General features: G+C 43.6%; 1 protein-coding gene across 1 annotated transcript in view; it reads right to left on the bottom strand.

Annotated features, from left to right (window-relative positions):
• Positions 1 to 21986, bottom strand: part of aopep (aminopeptidase O (putative)) — a 105433-nt gene that overhangs the window by 30659 nt on the left and 52788 nt on the right. The window contains exons 10-12 of the mRNA XM_072681851.1: positions 16615 to 16675; positions 6459 to 6521; positions 4064 to 4147 (exon numbers count right to left, since the gene is read on the bottom strand). Coding sequence (XP_072537952.1) covers positions 4064 to 4147; positions 6459 to 6521; positions 16615 to 16675 — 208 coding nt within the window. The remainder of the gene's footprint in view (positions 1 to 4063; positions 4148 to 6458; positions 6522 to 16614; positions 16676 to 21986) is intronic.

Genomic DNA, 21986 nt, shown 5'->3' with positions numbered 1-21986 from the left:
CAATATTGCCAAAGCATCTCTCTCTCTTTCATCTCCTTAGACTCTCTCTTTCTATGTGCTCCTGCTCTCTCCATCTACTTGGGAGTCTCTCTCTCTCTGACCTCAGCATTATCTCGTTCTTTGTCTCCTTGGAGTCTCTCTTGCTCTCTCTTTCTCACAGTCTCTTTCTCTCCTTGGAGTCTTTCTCCTCTCTTTCCCCTCACACTCTTCATCTCCTCTGAGTCACTCTCCAGTATCTCTCTCTTTTCTAAGGGCTTCTATCTTTCTATCTCCTTAGAGTCTCACTTTCTCTCTCGCACCCCAACGAGAGACCCTCAAGAAGCAAGAGATAATGGGGTGCGAGAGAGAAAGCGAGACTTTAAGAAAAGAGCGAGATAATGGCAAGATTCACTCCATTATTTCTCTTGCGCTACTTGGAGTCTCTCTCTCCCTCACTCTTGTGCCACCCTCCCCATTAACTCTCTCTCTCTCTCTCCATCTCCTTGGAGTCTTTCTCTCGCCTCACACATTAGCTCACTCTCTCCATTATCTCGCTCTTTTCTTAAAGTCTCGCCTTCTCTCTTGCTTCTTGGGAGTCTCTCGTTTTCTCTCTCTTTTGCTCTCCCGCTCCTCCTCTTGGTCTCTCAGACTTTTTATCCCATTCAAGCTTTTCTTCTCTCTCTTACTTTTTCCTATCTCTCTCTCCCTTTCTCTCTCTCTCTTTCCCCCTCTTTTTTTGACCCGCTCTCTCCCCCCTCTCCCTCTTGCTCACGATTAGCTAGTGCTGCAGACAAGCTCTCTCATTAGTTTGGCTTTGGATGAAAATGGAGCAAAATGAAGCTCATTATCACAAAAGCGTAACTAATATGCCACAGCAACCCCCTGAACACACACACACACACTCACATTCATAAAAGGGAGGCAATAAAACCCCACTCTTTTCCGGCCCAAAACTTTCATTTCACATTAAAATGACCCTGATCTCAGTCTGGGGGTCAGTAGGGGGTGTCTGGCCCTCGACAGTGGCAATTAGCTATGATGTAATTACCTGTGGGAGCCGTGCAGGGCCTGTCGGGGCCTCTGGCTCTCTCTTGCACCCCTCCCCGTCCCACCGGCCTGTTTAAGAGCAGCGCCTGAGTCTGATTTATGGACAGGCGGAGGATGGGGCACTGTGCTTTTGAAGTCTGTGAATAAGTAATATAAAATACACCTGGAGGACCCAGGGGCTACTGCCATCCTATACAAGCTGGGAACAGGGTGGAGTGGTGGAGGGGAGAGGGTAGAGAGTGTGTCTGTGTGTGTGTGAGGGGTCACTAGTGTTTCCTTTCAGGCTGGCTTTTATGGCAGAACTTCAAACAATCGCTGTCTCGCTCTCGCTCTCCCCACCCGGGCCATTGTGCAGAGCCAACTAGACTGTAATTGACCATTCTTTCCTTTCATGGGCTCTACACCAACACCCCACCCCCCATATCCCTCCATTGCCCCCCCCCCTCTTCAGCCCAACTTATGTGCAGCGAAGGTGTCAACCTGCCAGGTAAGTTTGCAGCATCTGCTGTTTGTGTAGACTCCAAGACTTGCCTTGTATCCTTCAGGGAGCTTTCTTTCCTTCACATGCCACGTGATCTGTCTTTTACTGCTTACTTACTTTATTTAACCATGGCAGAAAGGACTGCACTTCATTATAGGCTGTGCAAACAGAACACCAGCACCTAATGAACTACTTTTTGTTTGGCTAGTTGCTGTGGGCTGCAGCTGACGAGTTCAGGCCGGAGGAGAGTCCTGAAATCAGTTTTGCTCAAAGTTCGTTATCAGTGTGGAAACACTAAACATGGCGAAACCAACTCCACTGCAAGCTGTGTAAGACCGAGCCGAGACACAGCCTCATCAGCCAGACACAGGTACAGTTTGAGAAGCACGGAGTTTGAGAGAAAAGGCAATCTGACCGACATGCAAAGCGCCCAATCACAGGCAACAAAATCAAAAGCTCCCATTAAACAATGCGGTATGCTAGTCAACAGGGAGGATCTTGGGGCGGTACGTAGAAAGGTGGACAGCATAAGCTACTTACATAATCTTGTGACTGAAGGGGGCAGTTTTCATCAGAGCGCGTACTAGAAAGTATACTTCACTGAAATTCACCAACTACAGGGCGTATCTCCCAACTCCAACCATTGGCATTACATTAGCCACTACTAATAAGCTACAAAGTACAACAGCTGAACACATTAAATAAGAAATCAAACTAAATTATAAAATAATAAAATAATAAAAGAATGAGGGCCTTCAAGTCGGGCAATACAATGGCTTCCAACCAAATAAACGCAATCGTCTACTGGATGTTAGCCGTGACGCATGCTGCCTGTGTACAACTGCTATTTATTACAACTCATTAAGCTTCAATACTAGAAGCTAGAAGAGTTGGTACTTCTATAGTAACTATGTTACCATCTGAAAAAATGCAAAATACACTGGTAAAAGTATAAGTTCCTTGAGGAACTGTGGAGGAGGACGTTTAAGAAAAGGTTTTTAGAAGAAAAAGGTTCCTCAAAGCACCAAATAAGGTTCCTCCACAGTATCAGATCTGAAAGTTTCTCAAGGGCAGTGCTACAGGCTATTGTATTGTTTTTTCGTCTATTCTGCACTGAACTGAAGCCTAAACAGGGCCTCTCTTTTTCTGCAGTTGTTCAGTATAGATATCCACAACATGCAATATGCAGTATAATCAAAGAAATTAAACATAATGTCTCATCATTTATCAGGATAATGATACAATAATAGTCACACTGCCCAACCCATATGCAGACGTTAATTGCTCGCCTAGATTTACATCATCGCGCATAAACGCTCTTTGTCTCACAAAAAAATGATGCAAATACAAGAAGTAATAAACCCCTTAAACTCTACAGACCTGCTTCAGTTCACTGATGATTAGCATGGACAACATAAAAGGAGAAGGAAGAGTACTGTAAAAGAACAGAAAAGGCACAGGAGCTAATGGGGTTGCCTCTATTTAAATCTATAGGCACTAAGGGTTCTCGATACAGGGTCCGGCATGTTCAGACTGGTGTACTTAGTAGTACACCCAAGGATGGGAGGACTTTCTAGAACTAGGTGTGAAAATTCCCAGCAGTTTCGGACACTGCACAGTCAACATGTCCTACAGTTCGCAAGAGTTTGTGAAGAGGTACTGCATTCTCTGAACTCCAGTTACACACTCACCCACCACATACACACAGACCCACCCTCCCATCCACTCACCCATTTCACTCAATTCACAAGAGCAGGAGCTTAGAACAGACATTACATCACAGCAGAAACTCAAGGAAAACACAGTCAGGGAACATCAAACAAACACACACACACACACTTCTATAGCTGCTTGGGACACGTCAAACCCAACACTGGTCCTCTAGGGTCCAACCATTTGGCGTGAAGATTAGCGGCGCTTCACTCACTCACACAAATCTGTCTTGTTTGACGGTCATGGTGGTTACTGCACTGTGGAATGTGCAGAACTCTGCTCGGAACTTCTGCGCACCAGATAAACGGCCGGAGCGTGGAAGTAAACAACAGCACGCAGACCCACACGCCGAGCAACAGGCAGAGCTACGGTCAGCCATTTTGAAGCTTTGCTGATTTGAGAAAACCTGATGAGTCACGGTCAGACAAAATGACCAGCCAGGAGGACCGCATCATGCCATTTTCCTCATCTGCCTCGTCCTGCCTACTACCTCGTCTACTCCCCCTACAGCCCTACTGCGGGTCCTTTCCCGGCCCTCTAATGTCCGGCAGTCTGCTAACGTCCACCAAGCCCCATCTGATAAACTCACGTCACAACTGAGCAAACAGTCCTACGTGCAGACGAGAACGCAGTCGCAGGCAGCAGGCAGTGAGCAGACCATTACGCAAAACTATGATGAAATAAATAAATAAATGAATAAAGAAATATAAAGAAGTATAAAGGTACACTCATTAGAAGTAAAGGGGGGAGATGGCAGAGGATGAGACGGAGGAGAGGGAAATGGAGGGATGATGAGAGAGGGTGGGCCGGAGGCTATTTAAAGCCGGCTTGGCGGGGTCTTACCTCTTTGAAGTTCACCTTGGGCCCCGCTCTCTTCCGCTTGGTGCCCTTTCCAGCACCGCCACTCACAAGCATCCATTTTACAACCTGCAGGAGGGAGAAAGAGGGAGAGAGAGAGACAGAGAGAGAGAGACAGAGAGAGAGAGAGAGAGAGAGAGAGAGAGAGAGAATAAGTATTTATAGGGAGATGCACAATCCTCACAGCTTATCAACAGGCAAAATCAACACTCACTCACTCTCGCTCTTTCTCCGGTCTCCTTCCTGAAGTATATTCTGCTCTTTCTACTTTCTTTCTCAAACTCTCCCTCTCTCTCACTCTTTCCTTCCAAGCTTCTCTCTCACTCTTTCAGTCAAGCCTCTCTCTCACTCTTTCCTTCCAAGCCTCTCTCTCACTCTCTTTCCAAGCCTCTCTCTCACTTTTTCCTTCCAAGTCTCTCTCTCACTCTTTCCTTCAAGCCTCTCTCTCACTCTTTCCTTCCAAGTCTCTCTCTCACTCTTTCCATCCAAGCCTCTCTCTCACTCTCTTTCCAAGTCTCTCTCTCACTCTTTCCATCCAAGCCTCTCTCTCACTCTCTTTCCAAGCCTCTCTCTCACTCTTTCCTTCCAAGCCTCTCTCTCATTCTTTCCTTCCAAGCCTCTCTCTCACTCTTTCCTTCCAAGCCTCTCTCTCACTCTTTCCTTCCAAGCCTCTCTCTCACTCTTTCCATCCAAGCCTCTCTCTCACTCTTTCCTTCAAGCCTCTCTCTCACTCTTTCCATCCAAGCCTCTCTCTCACTCTTTCCTTCCAAGCCTCTCTCTCACTCTTTCCTTCCAAGCCTCTCTTACTCATTCCTTCCAAGCTTCTCTCTCACTCTTTCCTTCTCAGTCTCTCTCTCACTCTTTCCATCCAAGCCTCTCTCTCACTCTTTCCATCCAAGCCTCTCTCTCACTCTTTCCTTCCAAGCCTCTCTCTCACTCTTTCCTTCCAAGCCTCTCTTACTCATTCCTTCCAAGCTTCTCTCTCACTCTTTCCTTCTCAGTCTCTCTCTCACTCTTTCCATCCAAGCCTCTCTCTCACTCTTTCCTTCCAAGCCTCTCTCTCACTCTTTCCATCCAAGCCTCTCTCTCACTCTTTCCATCCAAGCCTCTCTCTCACTTATTCCTTCCAAGCTTCTCTCTCACTCTTTCCCTCCAAGCCTCTCTCTCACTCTTTCCTTCAAAAAGTCTCTCACTCTTTCTTCCCAGCCCCTCTCTCACTCTTTCCTTCCCCGTCTTTTTCTCTCTCACTCTTTCCTTTCCAGTCTCTCTCTCACTCTTTCCTTCTCCGTCTCTCTCTCTCTCTCTCTCTCACTCTTTCCTTCCCCGTCTCTCTCTCTCACTCTTTCCTTCTCAGTCTCTCTCTCACCCTTTCATCCAAGCCTCTCTCGCACTCTTTCCTTGCAAGCCTCTCTCACCTTTTCCTTTACAGTCTCTCTCTCTCTGTTTGCCTTCCAAGCCTCTCTCACTCTTTCCTTCCAAGTCTCTCTCCCTCTCTCCTCCCTCCAGCTCATCTGTCCCTCTTTATCTCCCCTTCATAAAGCCTCCATGTCTCTCTCTCTCTCTCTCTCTCTCTCTTTCTTTCCATCTGAAAGTCTCTCAGTCTCTTGCTCTCATTCTTCTTCCATTTCATTCTCTGCCACTCTTTCTGTCACTCTCTCTTTTCTCCTTAAAGTCTCTCTCACTCTCCCACGTTTCTCAAAATCTCCCTTATTCAAAAAATCTCAAAGTCTCTTTATCTATATCTCTCTTTCTCAAAGTTTCACACACACACACACACACACACTCTCTCTCTCTCTCTCTCTCTCTCTCTCTCTCACCATTGCACTCTTACCCGCTCTCCTTCTCGACTGTCTCTAGTGTATATCAACTACATGCTCTATCTAGTACTAATGAAACTATCACACACTGGACCCACCACTATTTGAAGCAGCAGAAAGTCATCCACAACACACACACACACACACACACACACACACACACACACACACACACACACACACACACACACACACCTAAAACACAGACTTCCTTAACTCCAAACCGAACTCTCTCTAGTCTGTGATTTCCTCCCTCAGCCACTGAGTGATGCTCCAGTCACAACTAACAGCAAACCGTCTCTCTCTCTCTCTCTCTCTCTCTCTCGCTCACACACACACACACACACACACACACACACAGCGGTCTCAAGGCAAACACAAATCTATACACACACACACACACACTTAATGGATCACACAGCAGTATGGAAATACCTATTTGGCAACACAACAGCAAGAGCACAACACAGCATGTAGAATCAGCCGTGAACTCGAGAGAGGAAGCATCAACTTAGTGCACAGACACGAAGAAGCTCCGTTAAAACCCAATGCTGCCCACTTACCTCCTCTTCCACTTCTCGCACAGTCTGAGTGAGCGCCCACGTCGAGCTGATTTCTTCCAGCCACTGGAGAAGAGCGAGAGAGGTTGGGAATGTAGAGTGGAGGGTGAGAGAGAGAGAGGGAGAGGGAGGAAGAGAGAAAAAGAGTAGAGATAGAGAGAGAAGGGAAAAAATCCCTTGTTAAGTTGAAATGAGGCGTCAGATCCTCGCTGATCTACTCCTCCGCTCCGTTACTCTCTCTCTTTCTCTTCTTCGAGCTCTCGCGCAAGCTGCACTTAACCTTATTAAAGTCTGCTCCGCCAGTACAGCGCATTGCTCCCTCTCTCTTGCGCTCTCCCTCTCTCTCTCTTTCTCTCTGTCACACTGAGGAAAAACACAGCGGAGGAGAGACACCAGCGGAGTAAAAAAAGAAAAAGGTAGTAGGAGGAAAAAAAGGAGAGAGAGAGGGGAGGAAGAGAGGGAGGGAAGGAGAGAGATAAGGAAGAGAAGGGAGGAGAGAAAGGTGACGAGAGCGAAAGAGATAGAGAAAGAGAGAGAGAGAGAATTAGACCGAATGAGAGTGAGAGTAAGTAAGGCAGTGAGTGAAAGAGAGAGAAAGACAGAATACAGAGAGAGTGAAAGAAAGAAAGAATGAGAGAGAGAGAGTAAGAGAGAGAGAGAGAGAGAGAGAGAGAGAGAGAGAGAGAGAGAGAGAGAGAGAGAGAGAGAGAGAGAGAGAGAGAGCATGAGCAGTAGCAGTTCAAGTCTGGGAGTAAAACCTCATTGTAATCAAACACTGCTTTCCCCTATACAGCCTGGGGAGGAGCTCTCCCTCTCTCTCTCCCTTTCTCTCTCTCTTTCTGACTGACACACACACACACACACACCCTTGCATGATCACTGAAGTACAATCCAGTAGCTCTCACAGACACATACATTAAAGCTCGTCTACTATGAAGCCATTTAACGAAAGGTTGCAGTCAGGACAGGTGACATTAACTCTCCTTATATCTGTTTGATGGATATCTCTGCACAGTGTGTCTGTGTGTGTGTGTGTGTGTGTGTGTGTGTGTGTGTGTGTGTGTGTGTACACAGGGGAATGGTATGAACAAAAGCTCAGGTAATGGAGGAGCTCACAGACAGACCTCTCCCAGGTAATAGAAAACATCTGGGAACAGCAACACATACATAACCTCTCTACCTCTCTCTCTCTCTCTCTCTCTCAAAGTTATACTCACCCTCTCTATGTCTCTCTTTCTCTCTCTCTCTCTCAGTTCACTTCAGCAGCAATGCTTATGGTCATGAATGCTGCAAATGACATTACTGTCAAAGTAAACACTGTAAACAGTGGTTACCTACACACAGTCAACACCACCCCTGTTCCCACCTCCCCAAAGCCCTCGCTTCCACCTCCCCAAACCAAAGTCAATAATAATAATAATAATTATAATAATAATAATAATGTCAATACAAATGCATATACATTGTTCAAACATTGAGCCAAACATCAAACTCCACCAAAAAGATCCTAAGGGAACAAGTTCTCTTTAAAAATGAGTTTTAATTTCTTTCTATACATGATACAGACAAAAGTATTGGGACACCTGCTCATTCATTGTTTCTTCTGAAATCAAAGGTCTTAAAAAAGTATGTATCCTGCTTTTGTTTGAGTGTAAGTCTCTACTGTCCAGGGAAGACTTTCTACTAGATTTTGGAACCTCCCGCCAACTCAACTTAATAGTACACACGTCCACTGCTCCACAGCTCAATGCTAGGGGGTTTACACACCCACACCCGGCATTCGGTTCATGTTTTTCTCTTTCAGAGAGTCCTATTCTATTGACAGTACTTTTTTTTCTACAGGGACTAGACAAGCTGTGTGAGTGTGTGTGAGTGTGTGTGTGCGTGCATTTGCACATCTGTATCAGCAATGGGTGTAACCGATCCGATCACATCACCAGTAATTACACTGCATTACTGCATGGATTGGTGAGCCTTCAAGGAAGGAACCTTTCCTTTCTAAAAACTTTTTCTTGAAGGTTTCTCAAAGCACCTTTCAAATTGAAGAATTATATGTACATATTTATGTCATATTTATTTCTATAAAGCTGGAAGGTATTGAGATAAAGGTCGTAACACAGGACCTCAAAGATAAATGGCTAGAAGTCCCCATCAACAGTACTGCAATAGTACCCAAAAGGGAGGTTCACATGGGCAATGGCTCATGAAGAGTACCTACAACAGTCCCATATGTGCAATTTCCACAATCTGCTGTTCTCTGGGACGTTCTGGCCCAAACAGATCTAAATCTTTTACCACAGAGTCTTACATGAAGAGGATCTGTTGTTTTTCCTCACCTATGAGCTGCTGCCGCAATCCAGGCTGTGGCTAAATGAGGATTAGCTGTACTGAGCACAGTTTTAGGAGCAGGGGTTGCTATGACTGCACACAATTCGTCAGTTTGTCAAAGCGTTCTCTCTCTTAGGTAGAGGTGGCCATGTGTAGAAAACTACAATGGACAGAAGTATTGGGACACCTGCTCATTCATTGTTTCTTCTGAAATCAAGGGTATTAAAAAGATTTTAAAAAGGTTTAGCCTGCTTCTGCTGGGGTAACTGTCTCTACCGTCCAGGGAAGGCTTTCTACTAGATTCTAGAGCATTGTCGTGATGTTTTGACTGCATTCAGTGACGAGAGGTATGAAGGAAGGAAAAAGAAGTAAACCTAAGAAGATTATTGTTCCTAAGAATTCGTCCCCAGGATGCTATAAAGCACGAACGCAAACACTAACCTGATAAAATGAGGACTTTCAGTAATTTCCTACATTTGCTGAAATGCATCCAATAGTTCACACAGCAAGACAAATGGGCCAAATCAAGTTTTTTAACCAAATCCGGTGCTTTTTTTTTTTCTTCTTTTTTTTAGGTTGTTCTTTTTAATGTGACCTATATCAGAGATTCGTCTGAACAGATTTTGGCTTCGTTTAAAGCTTTTCATTTTCCTTTGACACTGCAGCCCTGTCCCCCTGTGCCTGCGTTCGCCCATTTCTTTAGAAATTTCTTCAAACAAGGGTGACTGCTGCAATATCTGCCTCCTAAATTAGTTTCAACAGAGACACCAGCCTAAGTGTTCAGGGAGGTCTGTTACCTCGCTGTCCCGCCACTGAAACCTTCCCTCACTGCTGTCGTCCATTTCCCCTCTTTCAGCAAATGTCGAAAAGTCGCACGAATTCCGACCTGGCTATTCAGAATTCGAATCGGATTTCAGTACCACATATGAAAGTGGCCTACTGGCTAAATTTTAGGCCACTTTTACCTGCTGTGTGACTGTAGCCTTAGAGAACTCGCTGTGTCATATCTCTTCGAATTCTGAATCTGACCCGTGTGAACTGTGAACATCCTGGAATTTACTTACTTATGCTGAGAGTAATGGTCACCTTTAGCGGACAATTTGTCTGCAACAATAGTGTACTGTTTGGGAGGGTTAAACGAGCTGTGGGTCTTGAGCGACTCCTGGGAAGAGTAAGTCGGTGTGTGTGTGTGTGTGTGTGTGTGTACATGAGGGTATTTTTGTGACTCTGGAGCATATCCGGGGAGAGAGTGGGCAGTGCAGAGTGCGCTCTTAGGCCGTAAACTGCCACTGTTAGCAGAGACGGCTCACATGGCTGCTTTATGGATCTGCTGGCGGCTCTTATTCCGGACAGTCCAGCTTTAGAGCTTTACAGAGGCCTGCCTACAGTTCCAGTCTATGTTGTCCTTCAGTTAAAAGCTTTTTAGCCCAAAGGCTAATGCTTAAATGCTTGAAATGCTTTCTGAGGCTGATTTAAACAGTGAGCAGTAGTTGTAGTACTAAACTCGGTTCCATTAAGGTGACACAGGTGTCCATTTGCACACGCACAGCTTGTAAAAACGCCATGGAAAGCGCTGGACAATTAAATGGTACAACTCTGGAGCAACTGGACCTGAGCTTCAGGTCCTAATGCTTAGTTCAGAGGCATCATCTATGGATGAGTATAAACCCCCTTTGTTGTGAACTGGGAAGAGGTGGAGCTGTGTTCTCCAGAGCAAAGAAGCACCATTTGGTACTTTTAGGATGAATGTAAGTGGCATTATGATCCAAAACTAATTATCCAACATCATTACCTGAGCTCCCTACTGCCCTTACTTCTGCAAATATGCAAATGTTTGCCTTGATTTCAGAAGAAATGAAGTTGTTGTGACAGTACAAACTGTGTTCCATGTTTTTAGCTAACCGCGGCTACGTGAATTAAGGATATAGGGAGGAAAAAGCCTTATATCTGAGAGCACAAAGAGTGAATGGTCTTACAGGTGTTTTCAACTAGTTTGGGGCACATGTAGCACCAGGTTTGTTGGCTCTGCCTTTTAACTTTTCCCCACCTGTTTTCAGTGCATCATGCACATGCGCTAGATAATCACAGAACCGCAATGACATCATACGTGTCATACATTTAAAATACTGTGCTGTACGATATTACTGTTCTACCGCCCAACTCTAGATTGATGTACAGATGTGTACAAGCCCCTTCCCATACAGTGTGCATCTACAGATCTTTTGGAGAAACAACCCAGGAGGCTCCTTGTGATGCTGGTGCTGTTATAATCTGGGCTTTGGGTTTAAAATGTAACTTTATATGTATATCATGATCATTTTACTTATTATTATTATTGACTTTCAGTTTCACCAGATGGTTTGCTAATAACGGGGACTATACAAATAAATCAGAACCTTTTTTCTGGTGTCCCTGACTAAACTTTAGGATCGGGCTGAATTTAACTTCATTAGCCTTCAGCTTATGTGCCAAAAAAAAAAGGTAAAATGATGCACTAATAACAGACAGATCGGATGCTTTTCTCATACGTCTGGAATTTGTCAGTCAATACTGAGCGGGTATTCGCATTTTAATTTTAGCAACTAACAAATGGATGCTATCATTTAGTGACTCACAGAACAAGATCAGAAAGCAAGCTGAGAAATCACTACTGGATGGGCCACTCCCCTATTACACACACACACAGTGCGATATAAATGATAACATCCATTTGTTAGGTGGCTCTAACTGCCTCTCTCGCTCAACACTGTCATTCAAAAACCTTTCAATAGTTTTCAAAATGGCAACTTAACCTTTACTTTCTTAACTTTCAATAGAATGTAATGTAATGTAATGCAAAATGAATGTAAAAAGATTTAATTACTCAACCCGTACCTATTCGCCCCCTATCACATGCAATGCTCCTGACACTAGGAGGGTGAAGATCGACACACGCCTCCTCCAACACTCTGTTTCCAAACTGCGGTGGATTCAACATCTCCAGGGCAACCAACGCGCTCTGGGGAAGCGCTGTGTACCAGGCTCTGATGCATCAGCCAGCAGACGCCAGTGCCGGCCAGCATTACACTGGAGTGATGTGGGGACAAAGTGCAATCTACCCACCCTGGAGAGAGTAAGGTCAATTGCACTCTCTCGGGGCCTAGAAGCATTACCGGGATTGGAACTAGCGATCCTCTGGTCATAGTGACCGCGCCTTATTCTGCTGGACAAATGTCTATTTTGGAGCGTTTCTAAAACTCAAAATGCAAGCCTAATCAACTAAAAAAACAATAAACTGTCTATTTTATATATATATATATATATATATATATATATATATATATATATATATATAACAGAAAGATGTGGACAATGCACACTGTGTGTGTGCCTATATGTGTACACAGTGTGTACTGACCACACCTTCCCAGTTACCTGCAGGTCTGAGTACATACTCTTGTATGTTTCACAGTATGAAACAGTAGCAGAGCTGTATGCTTGCTACAGCTATTGTTCTGAACATGGTTAGATCTTCATAATCATTAGAATAACTACAAACTAACTGTTAACTGTGACTGCATGTGACTGTGGTAGCCTAACCATTTCTAAAGCTCTCCTTGAGGAAGGCCAGGATTTACAGTCATCATCCAACACCTAGTTTATCTAATCAATCCCTAGATAAGCAAAATCAGGTGAGCTGCTGGTGGAACTAACGAAATCCATACAGTGCCTGGACCAATTAAACCCGTGTTCTGTGTTTATTCTCCCTAAGACCTGTCCACTACTGTAATCCATGTATTTCATAGGTTTGAGGTCCTCACTGTAGTTCTAATGGAAAATAATAATATCTATGTTCTCTCTCTCACCTTCAATGAAGGTATACTGTGTGTCCAAATGTTTGTGGACACTCCTTCAGCAACTTTTAGTTGCACCCATTGCTGACAAAGATGCAATTGCTGCACCCACAGACAAGGTACAGCTTGTCTCTGGTTCCTGTAGAGAAGCACTGCCAATAGAATAGGACTTTCTGTAGCAGTTAATCATGAACTTATTGGCACCATGCCTAATGCCAGGCAAGGACTAGAGGGGTATAAAGCCGCCTAGCACTGCGCTGTGGAACAGGGGTTGTGCTTTGTGGAATGATGGTGCTCCATCCGCAGACAGTAGACAGTAGCAGATGTCCCAATACTTTTGTCCATATAGCATAGCAGTCTTTTTACTAGAATTGTACAAGCACACTGAGACACATCACACACATACTGCCCATCTCCACCTCCTCCCTTCGTCTGTTATAACACATACAACCACACACCCACCTACATACAGGGAGACATATGTAATCACACGTCCACACACAGAATTACACGTTCCCAGCCATCCTCAAACATTCCTACGGAAACAGACAGACACACTCACTGTCGCAAACACACACACACACACACAGGCAGACAGAGTAGATCAAGAACGTGCAGAAAAAGGTGAGACAGCCATGACAGAGCCATCATACTGGACAGCAGAGGTGTATGGCAGCTGATATTGAAGTGAATCGCACTCTACTCCAGCAAGCCTTCAGTGCACCTCTCTGCATGCCAATTCGGCTCAGTCACCGGCTCAGACTAGCCGAGCAGAGCAAGGCCAGTGGTAGACGGCCTCTTCAGCCTTTTCTCCTATAATGGCAATCTTGGATATAAGAATCTGTTTCACAACCACTGTTTCATTTCTGTGGCTGCCCAAGCAGTTGCGAGAGGCCAAGCGAGGCCATGAGAGTTAGATAGGGACGATTTTGGGCTCACCTCAGAAACTCAATATTCCCACTTATTCATAAATGCCCACTGTCTTAAAAATAGTCCAATGGAAAAAAGAGCTCTATTCCCATCTCATTACTCATTCTGTGGGTGTGTGTATCTCATATATTCTGTGCGTGTGTGTGTGTGTGTGTGTGTGAGAGAGAGAGAGAGAGAGAGAGCGCAAGAGAGTGAGAGGCAAAGACTGTTTATTGTGGAGTCCAACTATTTCCTGCCATTATTTACTTTGAGGGACGTTCAAGTACAATGTGTTATCGAGCCCACAGTAATGGCTTGGGGGGGGGGGATTTTTATCTAAAATGACAAAATTGATCCTTGTGTTGGTTTTGGCAGCTATGCACCATTAGATGTCTGCCATAAACAAAGGAGGTATGGGGCGCTGGATAAGAGCAGAGAACGATCACCACAACACCATGGCAAGGTTCATGCTCTTTCTTAATCTTTGGTTTTAACTCACAATGTTTTTTACGTGTTTTAAAGCGACAGTACGTAAAATATGCCTTAAACCTTAAACCATCACTTTTAAAATGATAGTGAATGTTCCACTGATATGTAAAAGAGAGAACAGCATTTTCAGCATTGCTAATCTGGGCTTGACGTGCTGCTAACTGCACTATGTGACTTGGTAAAAGGACAATGCTTGGGAGAACTGTGTAACACTGTGTAAATTAAGTCATATTATTGTTAAATCCTGTAATATTACTCTACCACAGCAGTCTTGAGAATTTCCCCACTGTGGGACTAATAAAGGATTACCTTATCTTATCTTCTTCTTTTGCTTTCAGTGACGGTTCTATATTTTTCAGCTTGTCCAGAAAAGCATGTCCTTTAGTGGTACAATTTTCGCATAATGCTGCTTTAAAGCACCTTCATTACACTGAAGATCATCATGATTAGTTTAATTTATACTTGTGTAATACATAATAAATGCATTCCGACACAGCGCCTAACGTGTTTTACGAATCTGGTCCGTAGCATCTACACACACAGCTACACAAGCCACAGTAGAGGGGGCTGGGTTGGTGGTGTTGATAAATAAGTTAACTTGAATGTATGTTGTAGTGGAAGACAAAGATCGCCACGAAGATCGCTGGTTAGAATCCCAGGCCATGCTGCCTGCCATCAGCAGCCGGAGCCAGAGAGAGCACAATTGGCCTTGCTCTCTGTGAGTGGGTAGATAGTCCTGTCTCTCTCTATCACTTCAGTGTGATGCTGGGTGTCTGCTAGCTAATGCATCAGAGACGGTTACCCGATGCTTTCCTCAAAAAGGCGGTGGATGTTCTGGAAGTCCTCACTCTACCAATGTTGGGAGCATTACATGTGATACATGTGATAGGGGAAAAGTACAAATGAGTGGGTTGGGTAATCTAAAATTGGGGAGGAAAATTGGGTAACCCCCCCCAAAAAACAAAATGAATTAGCAGTAGAATAGAGAAATGCCTTAAAAACAGGCTTTTTCTACATACATGCAATGCAGGCAAAAAATATTTTCTTTCTTTATTATGACGCTTCATTGAAGACCTGGATACAATTTGAGTTGGTCGTGAGATGTTTTTATAGAAAAGATTTGGGTGACTTCTAGTGTTTGTTAGCAACATTAGCCTAGTAGCCCCATTGCTAGCCTGCTGACCTGAAGAAAATGCTATTTGGAAATGTGAATTTTCAACAAACGGTTTCTTTAAACTACCAGGTACTACCAGTAGTCAGGAGGTATGGGTTCAGTATCATCTGTGTGGTGTGATTATTAAGCCGGGATCTGAAGTATCTTTGCCCTGTATGTTGTAGTGTCTCCCTGTCTAAATCACACCAAATGCAAAATGGAAAAAATGGGAAATGTGAAAAAGCCATTCAATTCTTGGAATGGTGCATTTTACTTCATTCACAAAGTTAAAGTTCATAAAGGTGGCAAGCGCTGTATTTGCTTCTGCCTGGAAAATTAAACAAACGAGATGCCAGAACTGCTTACTATTGCTGTTTCAGGACACCCTATTCTACACAGCTGTAGCCTTAAGGACTACAAAGACGTCAATAACCAGACTGGAATGCAGTGAGAGCTACCACAGGACTGTCTGGTACATAAATACATATACATATAATTGAGACATATTTTTTAGCAACCAAAGCTACAGCAAGCAGCTCTTTATTCTGCTCCTCCATCATCATAATTAGCTCTTGTGAGCGATGTTTGCAACGCCTCCAAAATCAGGAACGCCCACAATTGCTTGGTTTTGCTCCACCCAGATGGTGGAGCAACACGAGGTGTTGTTCCAAGACCAGGTCTGAGAACCACTGTACTAAAAGACTGATCACTGAAGGAGGCCTGTCAAAATCTTGGATTTTTGGATATTTAAGGACCCAACTATTTGCATTCTCCACATACTGATGCCTGCCGATTGGTTTACCAGGAGGGAGTCTAGCTGAGCTCCGCCATTCGTTAACAAATGCATGGGTACCCTAGGGAGAACGTATGTCGGTTCTGCTCACAGAAAGCACAGCACCTACTTAAGGTAATGCCAATCTTCCTCCACTGTAAGATTGAGTAGGAAAGATCCAGCACATCCTGCGTAGGACCACACATCAAGAATCTGAAGCTGAGGCCGAAACATGATCTCAGCCTGGGATCAAGACGAATTTCCTCCCAGAACGTATAACAACAGTCAAATCCAATAATAACCTGAGCCATCCAGTGCAGAGGATGAAACACTCCGCTGTAACATCTGCCCTGCATCTCTATGTAGTCATCATGCGCATTAAGTAGTGATAGCAACCCTACTTAAACAGGCTTACAATTCTCAATAGAGCTAAAATTAGTGAGGAAGCCATTCCATTCAGGCCCTGTGTAAAGCCTCGCGTTGGACAAAACTAATTTTCAACGCTTCTACAGCACTTGAGTGTGAAGCAGGGGCAGCACTCAAACAAACAGCACTTCAGCTGTTGTGTAACAAGGTTGCAGTCACTTGTGTTTGCATAATCAGAGCACGTTTAATCTTTCTTGATTAAGCAAACAGCTTGAAACAGACGTGGAGGTTTGCTCTTTTCTTTCCTACCTTCGGAATTCCAGGTGTATCCAGCCAGTCCGAATAAACAGCTCCAAGGGTGAGGCCTTGACTGGGGAAAAAAAAAAAAGGAAAGAAGAAAAATCAGAAGCAGCTCCGCAGATGCGATTGCGAACGAACAGCAGCTCCTCGTTCCGTCGCTCCCTTGACGTGATTCATCATAGAAAACTTCAAATAAAACGCCACATGCAATAATGCTGCAGGAGGTATGCGTGCAGTAGGTTTGGACAATGGGAATGCCTGAGTCAACCCTGTATTTCTCTGTGCTGTAATTCGAGCCAGAGCCCTTTCAGAACACCGCAATCTTGTTAGCTTGCAGGAGCACACCTGCCTGAACATATAATCAACTAATGGATTCTTCCAGTCAGGTATGAGGGCAACTGTCCTAGCCTATAACGCATCAATCAAACACATTTAGCCAGAAACCAACAAACAGCTTGGAAACTAAGGTTGAAGCTGCGTACATCGCAAACATTCAACACTGCGGTATCAAATTCCGAGCTCTAGGAGAATAAAAGCAAGGGCATATTTCGCCCCGGCTTTGCTACGGTCTTATTAGCTGACCTTGGCTCTGGGAAAGAGTTCCGATTAAATTAAACAGCTACTGAAATAGTCCACTTACACGCAAGTCCAATCAAAAAGAGAATCTTACCCACGCTTAAAACTGTTTAATGCCATTTCACTGTTAAATTGGAAACCAACCATAAAGGCCTTGCTTTTAAGGAACTGGCACAGAAAACAACCTGAAAGATGACCTGAAAATGGTCATCTAATGCGGTTTTTCTTCTTCTTTTTTCCCCCCTGTCGTCCACTAAGAATATTTTTGTGGTCTTGCCTCCCAAAAACAGTCATAATTCATTTTTAACATGACCACTTTCTAACCTCTCGTTGTCATTTTTAAATTAAACAGACTGTTACTGTGCATTGAAAGAGCCCTTATCCTCCAGTTTTCCAGTTGGAGGATCAAAAATGTAACCCTTTTGTTGCCAACAAACACTTGCCAATGCAATGAGACTACTGTACTGCCATACCTGAAGCTGACTGAAATTATAGGCCCAATTATATGTACTCACCCAGCACCAGACGTCATGTGGATGTTGTTTTTATGGGCTAAATCTGGTTGGCCCGTCGTTGACTTCATTTAGCCCTTTATTTAGAGACACTGAAAACTGTGTTCAGTCTGTCTGATTTGGTCCAAATCAGATGCTCGAGTCTTTTGCCGGGAAAAGACTTTCTCTCACAAAGCTCCCCAACAGTTTTCTTTGCCGCTGTTTTGTACTACTCTGATTCCAGGTTTTTGATTGTTAGTGCTGTAGTCTTTCTAAATTGCATCTTACTTTTCTCTTTTCTTTTCCCTCTCATGTCCTAAGCTGTCCCCTCCCTCTTGTCTGCTCAGTGCAAGTGCATTTGTGGTTGGGTGCTGCTGCCTGCCTACTTTCTGGTCTAAGCTCTCCCGCTGTGCAAACTCTTGCAACAGTCCTATTTGTCATGGTCCTCATTACCTCTTTGTGTCTCCCTCCTTCCTATTGTGTCTCCCTCTTTCCCGTGACCCAGCTTGTTCTGTTATTTGGTGTGCTATCTGGTGTCGACTAGTGGAGAAGGGCTTTTTCTCGTTTGAGTCTTGGTTCCTCTCATGTTTTTTTCCTCTAATGCCTCTTCTATGCCACTATCACCCTTGGCTTGCTCAAAATAAGTTTGGACCCCGATCTCTGTAAAACTTTGTGACAACATCGATTAGAGGAGCACATGACTATGACTAGTATTAGTAATTACTATTTACTATACTATACTATACAGTAGATTAGTATTTATACAAATGACATTTCCTTTGTTCTTTTGGTGTGTTAATTTGGGATACTAAATGGTCTCTCAACTTTGAGAACATGGGTCGAGCAGCAGCTAGAGCATATTAATCCTATTAGAATTGATATCAAATGTAAACGCGATGCATATACTGAGAAAGACTGAGAAACTACTACATGTATCACACCAGTGAACAGAATCAGTCATTACACAGATTCCAAAGAAGAGACAGGGTTCAGAATACGGTTAAAGCGAGAGGGAATGCAGTGGGCGAAAGACCGAAAAATGCAGAGATTGTTACAAGCTGTCATTTTTACTAACAACAAAATCTGAATTTGTTTTGACTTGGTCAGCAGAGGACTGAATTGGCCCGATTAGAGTGGGGAGGATGGGCGTTGGATTTTTGGACTGAGCCACCTGAGCTGAAAGCTCAATATAGGTGCCAACAGATGTTTGGACCCAGACATGAAGAGAGAGACTAAATAAATAAAAAATTCCTAAAAATGGCTTCACGTCTTCCCACCAGCCACGGAAATGCACAGTTAAGGCAGGCTGCTTGGAGGGAACTGCATTTTTAGGCTGCCCAATCTTAATCACAACAGCATGTCCGCACATATAAAAGTAAAGACAGAATTACAAGCTGGGGAGTGGAATGAAGGAGCTAATATGATAACAGTTCACAGCAACAAGCCAAAACATCTGTTAGCCTCTGTGGTGATAATACAGGTTTAGATTGGGTCTGGAAATGAAGAAATCTAACTCCTATTTACACCCAACACACTCACACAACTGACTTATACATGCTCCGCCCACAAATGTGTTTGTCCTTAGCAACTGCTGTAAGGCTGGTGAAGCTTTACAGTACACTGGCAAAAGTCTTATTCAATCCAATGGGAAATTGTAGCATACAGCTCAGTCCTGGTCAAAGAAAAATGTCGTTTTTAGTTCTCTCAATGGTTTGAACCATGTAGCTGCTCTGTACCCTGTAAGAGTAATTCTGGAGGAATAGATCAATAGAAAATTACAAATTTACACTGACCTCCATTCAAAGTTTGTGCCTTCTTTTGTAAAGTCACCATTTTGGAGATACAAGGGTTTTTTTTGTTTTTGTTTTTTAAATTGGACAGCGATGGTATATATATTTTGCGCAATGATGATAAGCTGTCCTGTGTTGATGCAGCTAATCAAAACAAGGCCGTTTGAAAACCACAATGAAATTGCTGATGATACACAATGAAATTCAGGTAAACACTTTTGTACACTATATGGACAAAAGTATTGGGACACCTGAGCACTGTCCGTGGAAGGCTTTCTACTAGATTTTGGAGAATAGCTGTAAGGATCTTACTGTATTCAGTGACAAGAGCGTTAGTGAGATCAGGACGTTGGATGATTACTGCCCCACCTCATTCCCTCAAGCGTTTTGAATGGAGCACAATAATTCCAGAGAACACACAGTTCCACTGCTCCACAACAGTGGAGTACAGTGGGGTACAGCTTAAAGCTTTCTCAGCTTAGCAAGTAGCTAAAAATGAAGATGTGCAAAGCATGGATAGGCCAGAGATGCCCTGCTAAGGGAACTGGGGCCCAATGCCAGTATGCCAGGTTTTTTGAATGTCGATACTGATGCAGACACAAACATTTATAAATGTAGAAACTAGGACTATAAAAATCTATATAGTCTATATTTATGTAGAAATTAGACTGTAGACTGTATATGCTTGTATTACAGGGAGAAATGTACCTTTTTTTCTATATGTTTACAAACGCAACTAAATGAACAGGCTAAATGCAGATATTTTAGCACAAGATTGGGCCAAAGTTGAGGTGAGCTGGCGATAGAAAGAGTCTAAGAGAAATCTGGAACCACTCTGGAGGTCAGCTGCTTTCTTCAAAATGTTCCATTTACTGCATTTATGTTTATGTGCATCTGTACTAACATGATCTGGTGTTTTTGTCAGTAAAACCTCTCTAATGTGTGTAGGTGTTTAAAACCTCTGCACAGAACTGTATTTGTTTTTTACAAGTTATCTGCCAATACCCACCTGACTGCACCACTGTTTTACCGCATGACTGTGCGTCCCTACTCAGTAGCGATAATGAAGACCTGCATTAAAAACCAGTTGCTGACGGAGGAAGTCATCAGTCATCAGAAAAACTACGCAACATTCACAATGTTAACAGAGCTCATGCCTACCTGCTCAAAGCTGGGAACGTATCCAGAAACATCTGAAGGAAATCCTACATGAGACAATCAGAGAGTCAGCAAGTGCAACATACAATTATGGTCCATCTGAAAAATATATACCCATTGCATTCCCCACCCACCTCTCCTTCCTGCCAGTGTGGGTCTTAGACAGTGGACATGAACAAATTCAGTCTGTAATCAAATCCAATGAACCTTCCACCCAAAAGAACAGTCTCTGCATATATTTCGGAAGCCTGGCATGGGCAAGGGTATTTCAAAAGGCCTTTACTAATCAGTGCAGCAAGCGAGAAAAAAATTAAAAAAAATTAAATTCCCACAGATGTAGTTACAGCAAACATTGGTCGTTTTTGCTCTTTTGGTGTGTTAATTTGGGATCCTAAATGGTCTCCCAACTTTGAGAACATGGGTCGAGCAGCAGCTAGTGCATATTAATTCTATTAGAATTGATAACAAATGTAAACCCGATGCATATAGAAGACCGAGAAACTACTACATGTATCACACCAGTGAACAGAATCAGTCATTACACAGATTCCAAAGAAGAGACAGGGTTCAGAATACAGTTAAAGCGAGAGGGAATGCAGTGGGCGAAAGACAGAAATGTGTGCTTCAGTAAACAAGCAAGCAAGAATCTCATTTACTAGCTTCTAGATCCTTTAGAAAAACTCTGAGTGACTTTTTAAAACGTGATGTTGTGAACTAAGCAAATATGCCCCTATATACCTGATTAACATGCAATATGTTGTGTTCCACCAAAATGTCTTTAAATCATCAAGGCATGGATTTCACAAGACCACTGAAGGGACACATTGGGTTTGTTAGGGTTCCTTGCCTACCCAACATTGAGGAAGGGTGGAAAAGTATGTAAAGTATACTAGCGCCAAGTATGAGAAAAGCCATGGTTGTGAAACTGCTAAAACAATAGGTTTTTAAGATGTAGAATCGGTTTGGCCTCAAGAAACACTGTGCTGTTTCCATCAATTGCATCAATTTTTGGCACTCATGGAAGGTGTCCTGTGCTATCTGGCCCCATCAAGACTTCAGCAGCAGATCCTTTAAGTCCTGTAAGCCATGAGGACTGAAGTAGTTGTTCCAGCACATCTCGCAGATGATTGATCAGATTAGGATCTGGGGAATTTGGAGACCACTGCAACCATGACAAAACCTTGCCAGGTTCCTCAAACCATTTCTAAACAATGTGCGCCATTATTTCAAGCGTTCAAGAGATAACTAACTTTTGGAAACACCACTGCCAGTTAGCAGTGTTCTTGGTCTGCAACAATGGTTAGGCAGGTCGTACTTGTAACATACGTTTCCTGACAGAACACTGCCAAGAGCCCCACAATTCCTC

Source organism: Salminus brasiliensis, chromosome 6 (assembly GCF_030463535.1).
Source record: "Salminus brasiliensis chromosome 6, fSalBra1.hap2, whole genome shotgun sequence".
NCBI lineage: Eukaryota > Metazoa > Chordata > Actinopteri > Characiformes > Bryconidae > Salminus > Salminus brasiliensis.
The sequence above is the reverse complement of the archived record's forward strand: the minus strand, read 5'-3'. Positions and strand labels throughout refer to the sequence as shown.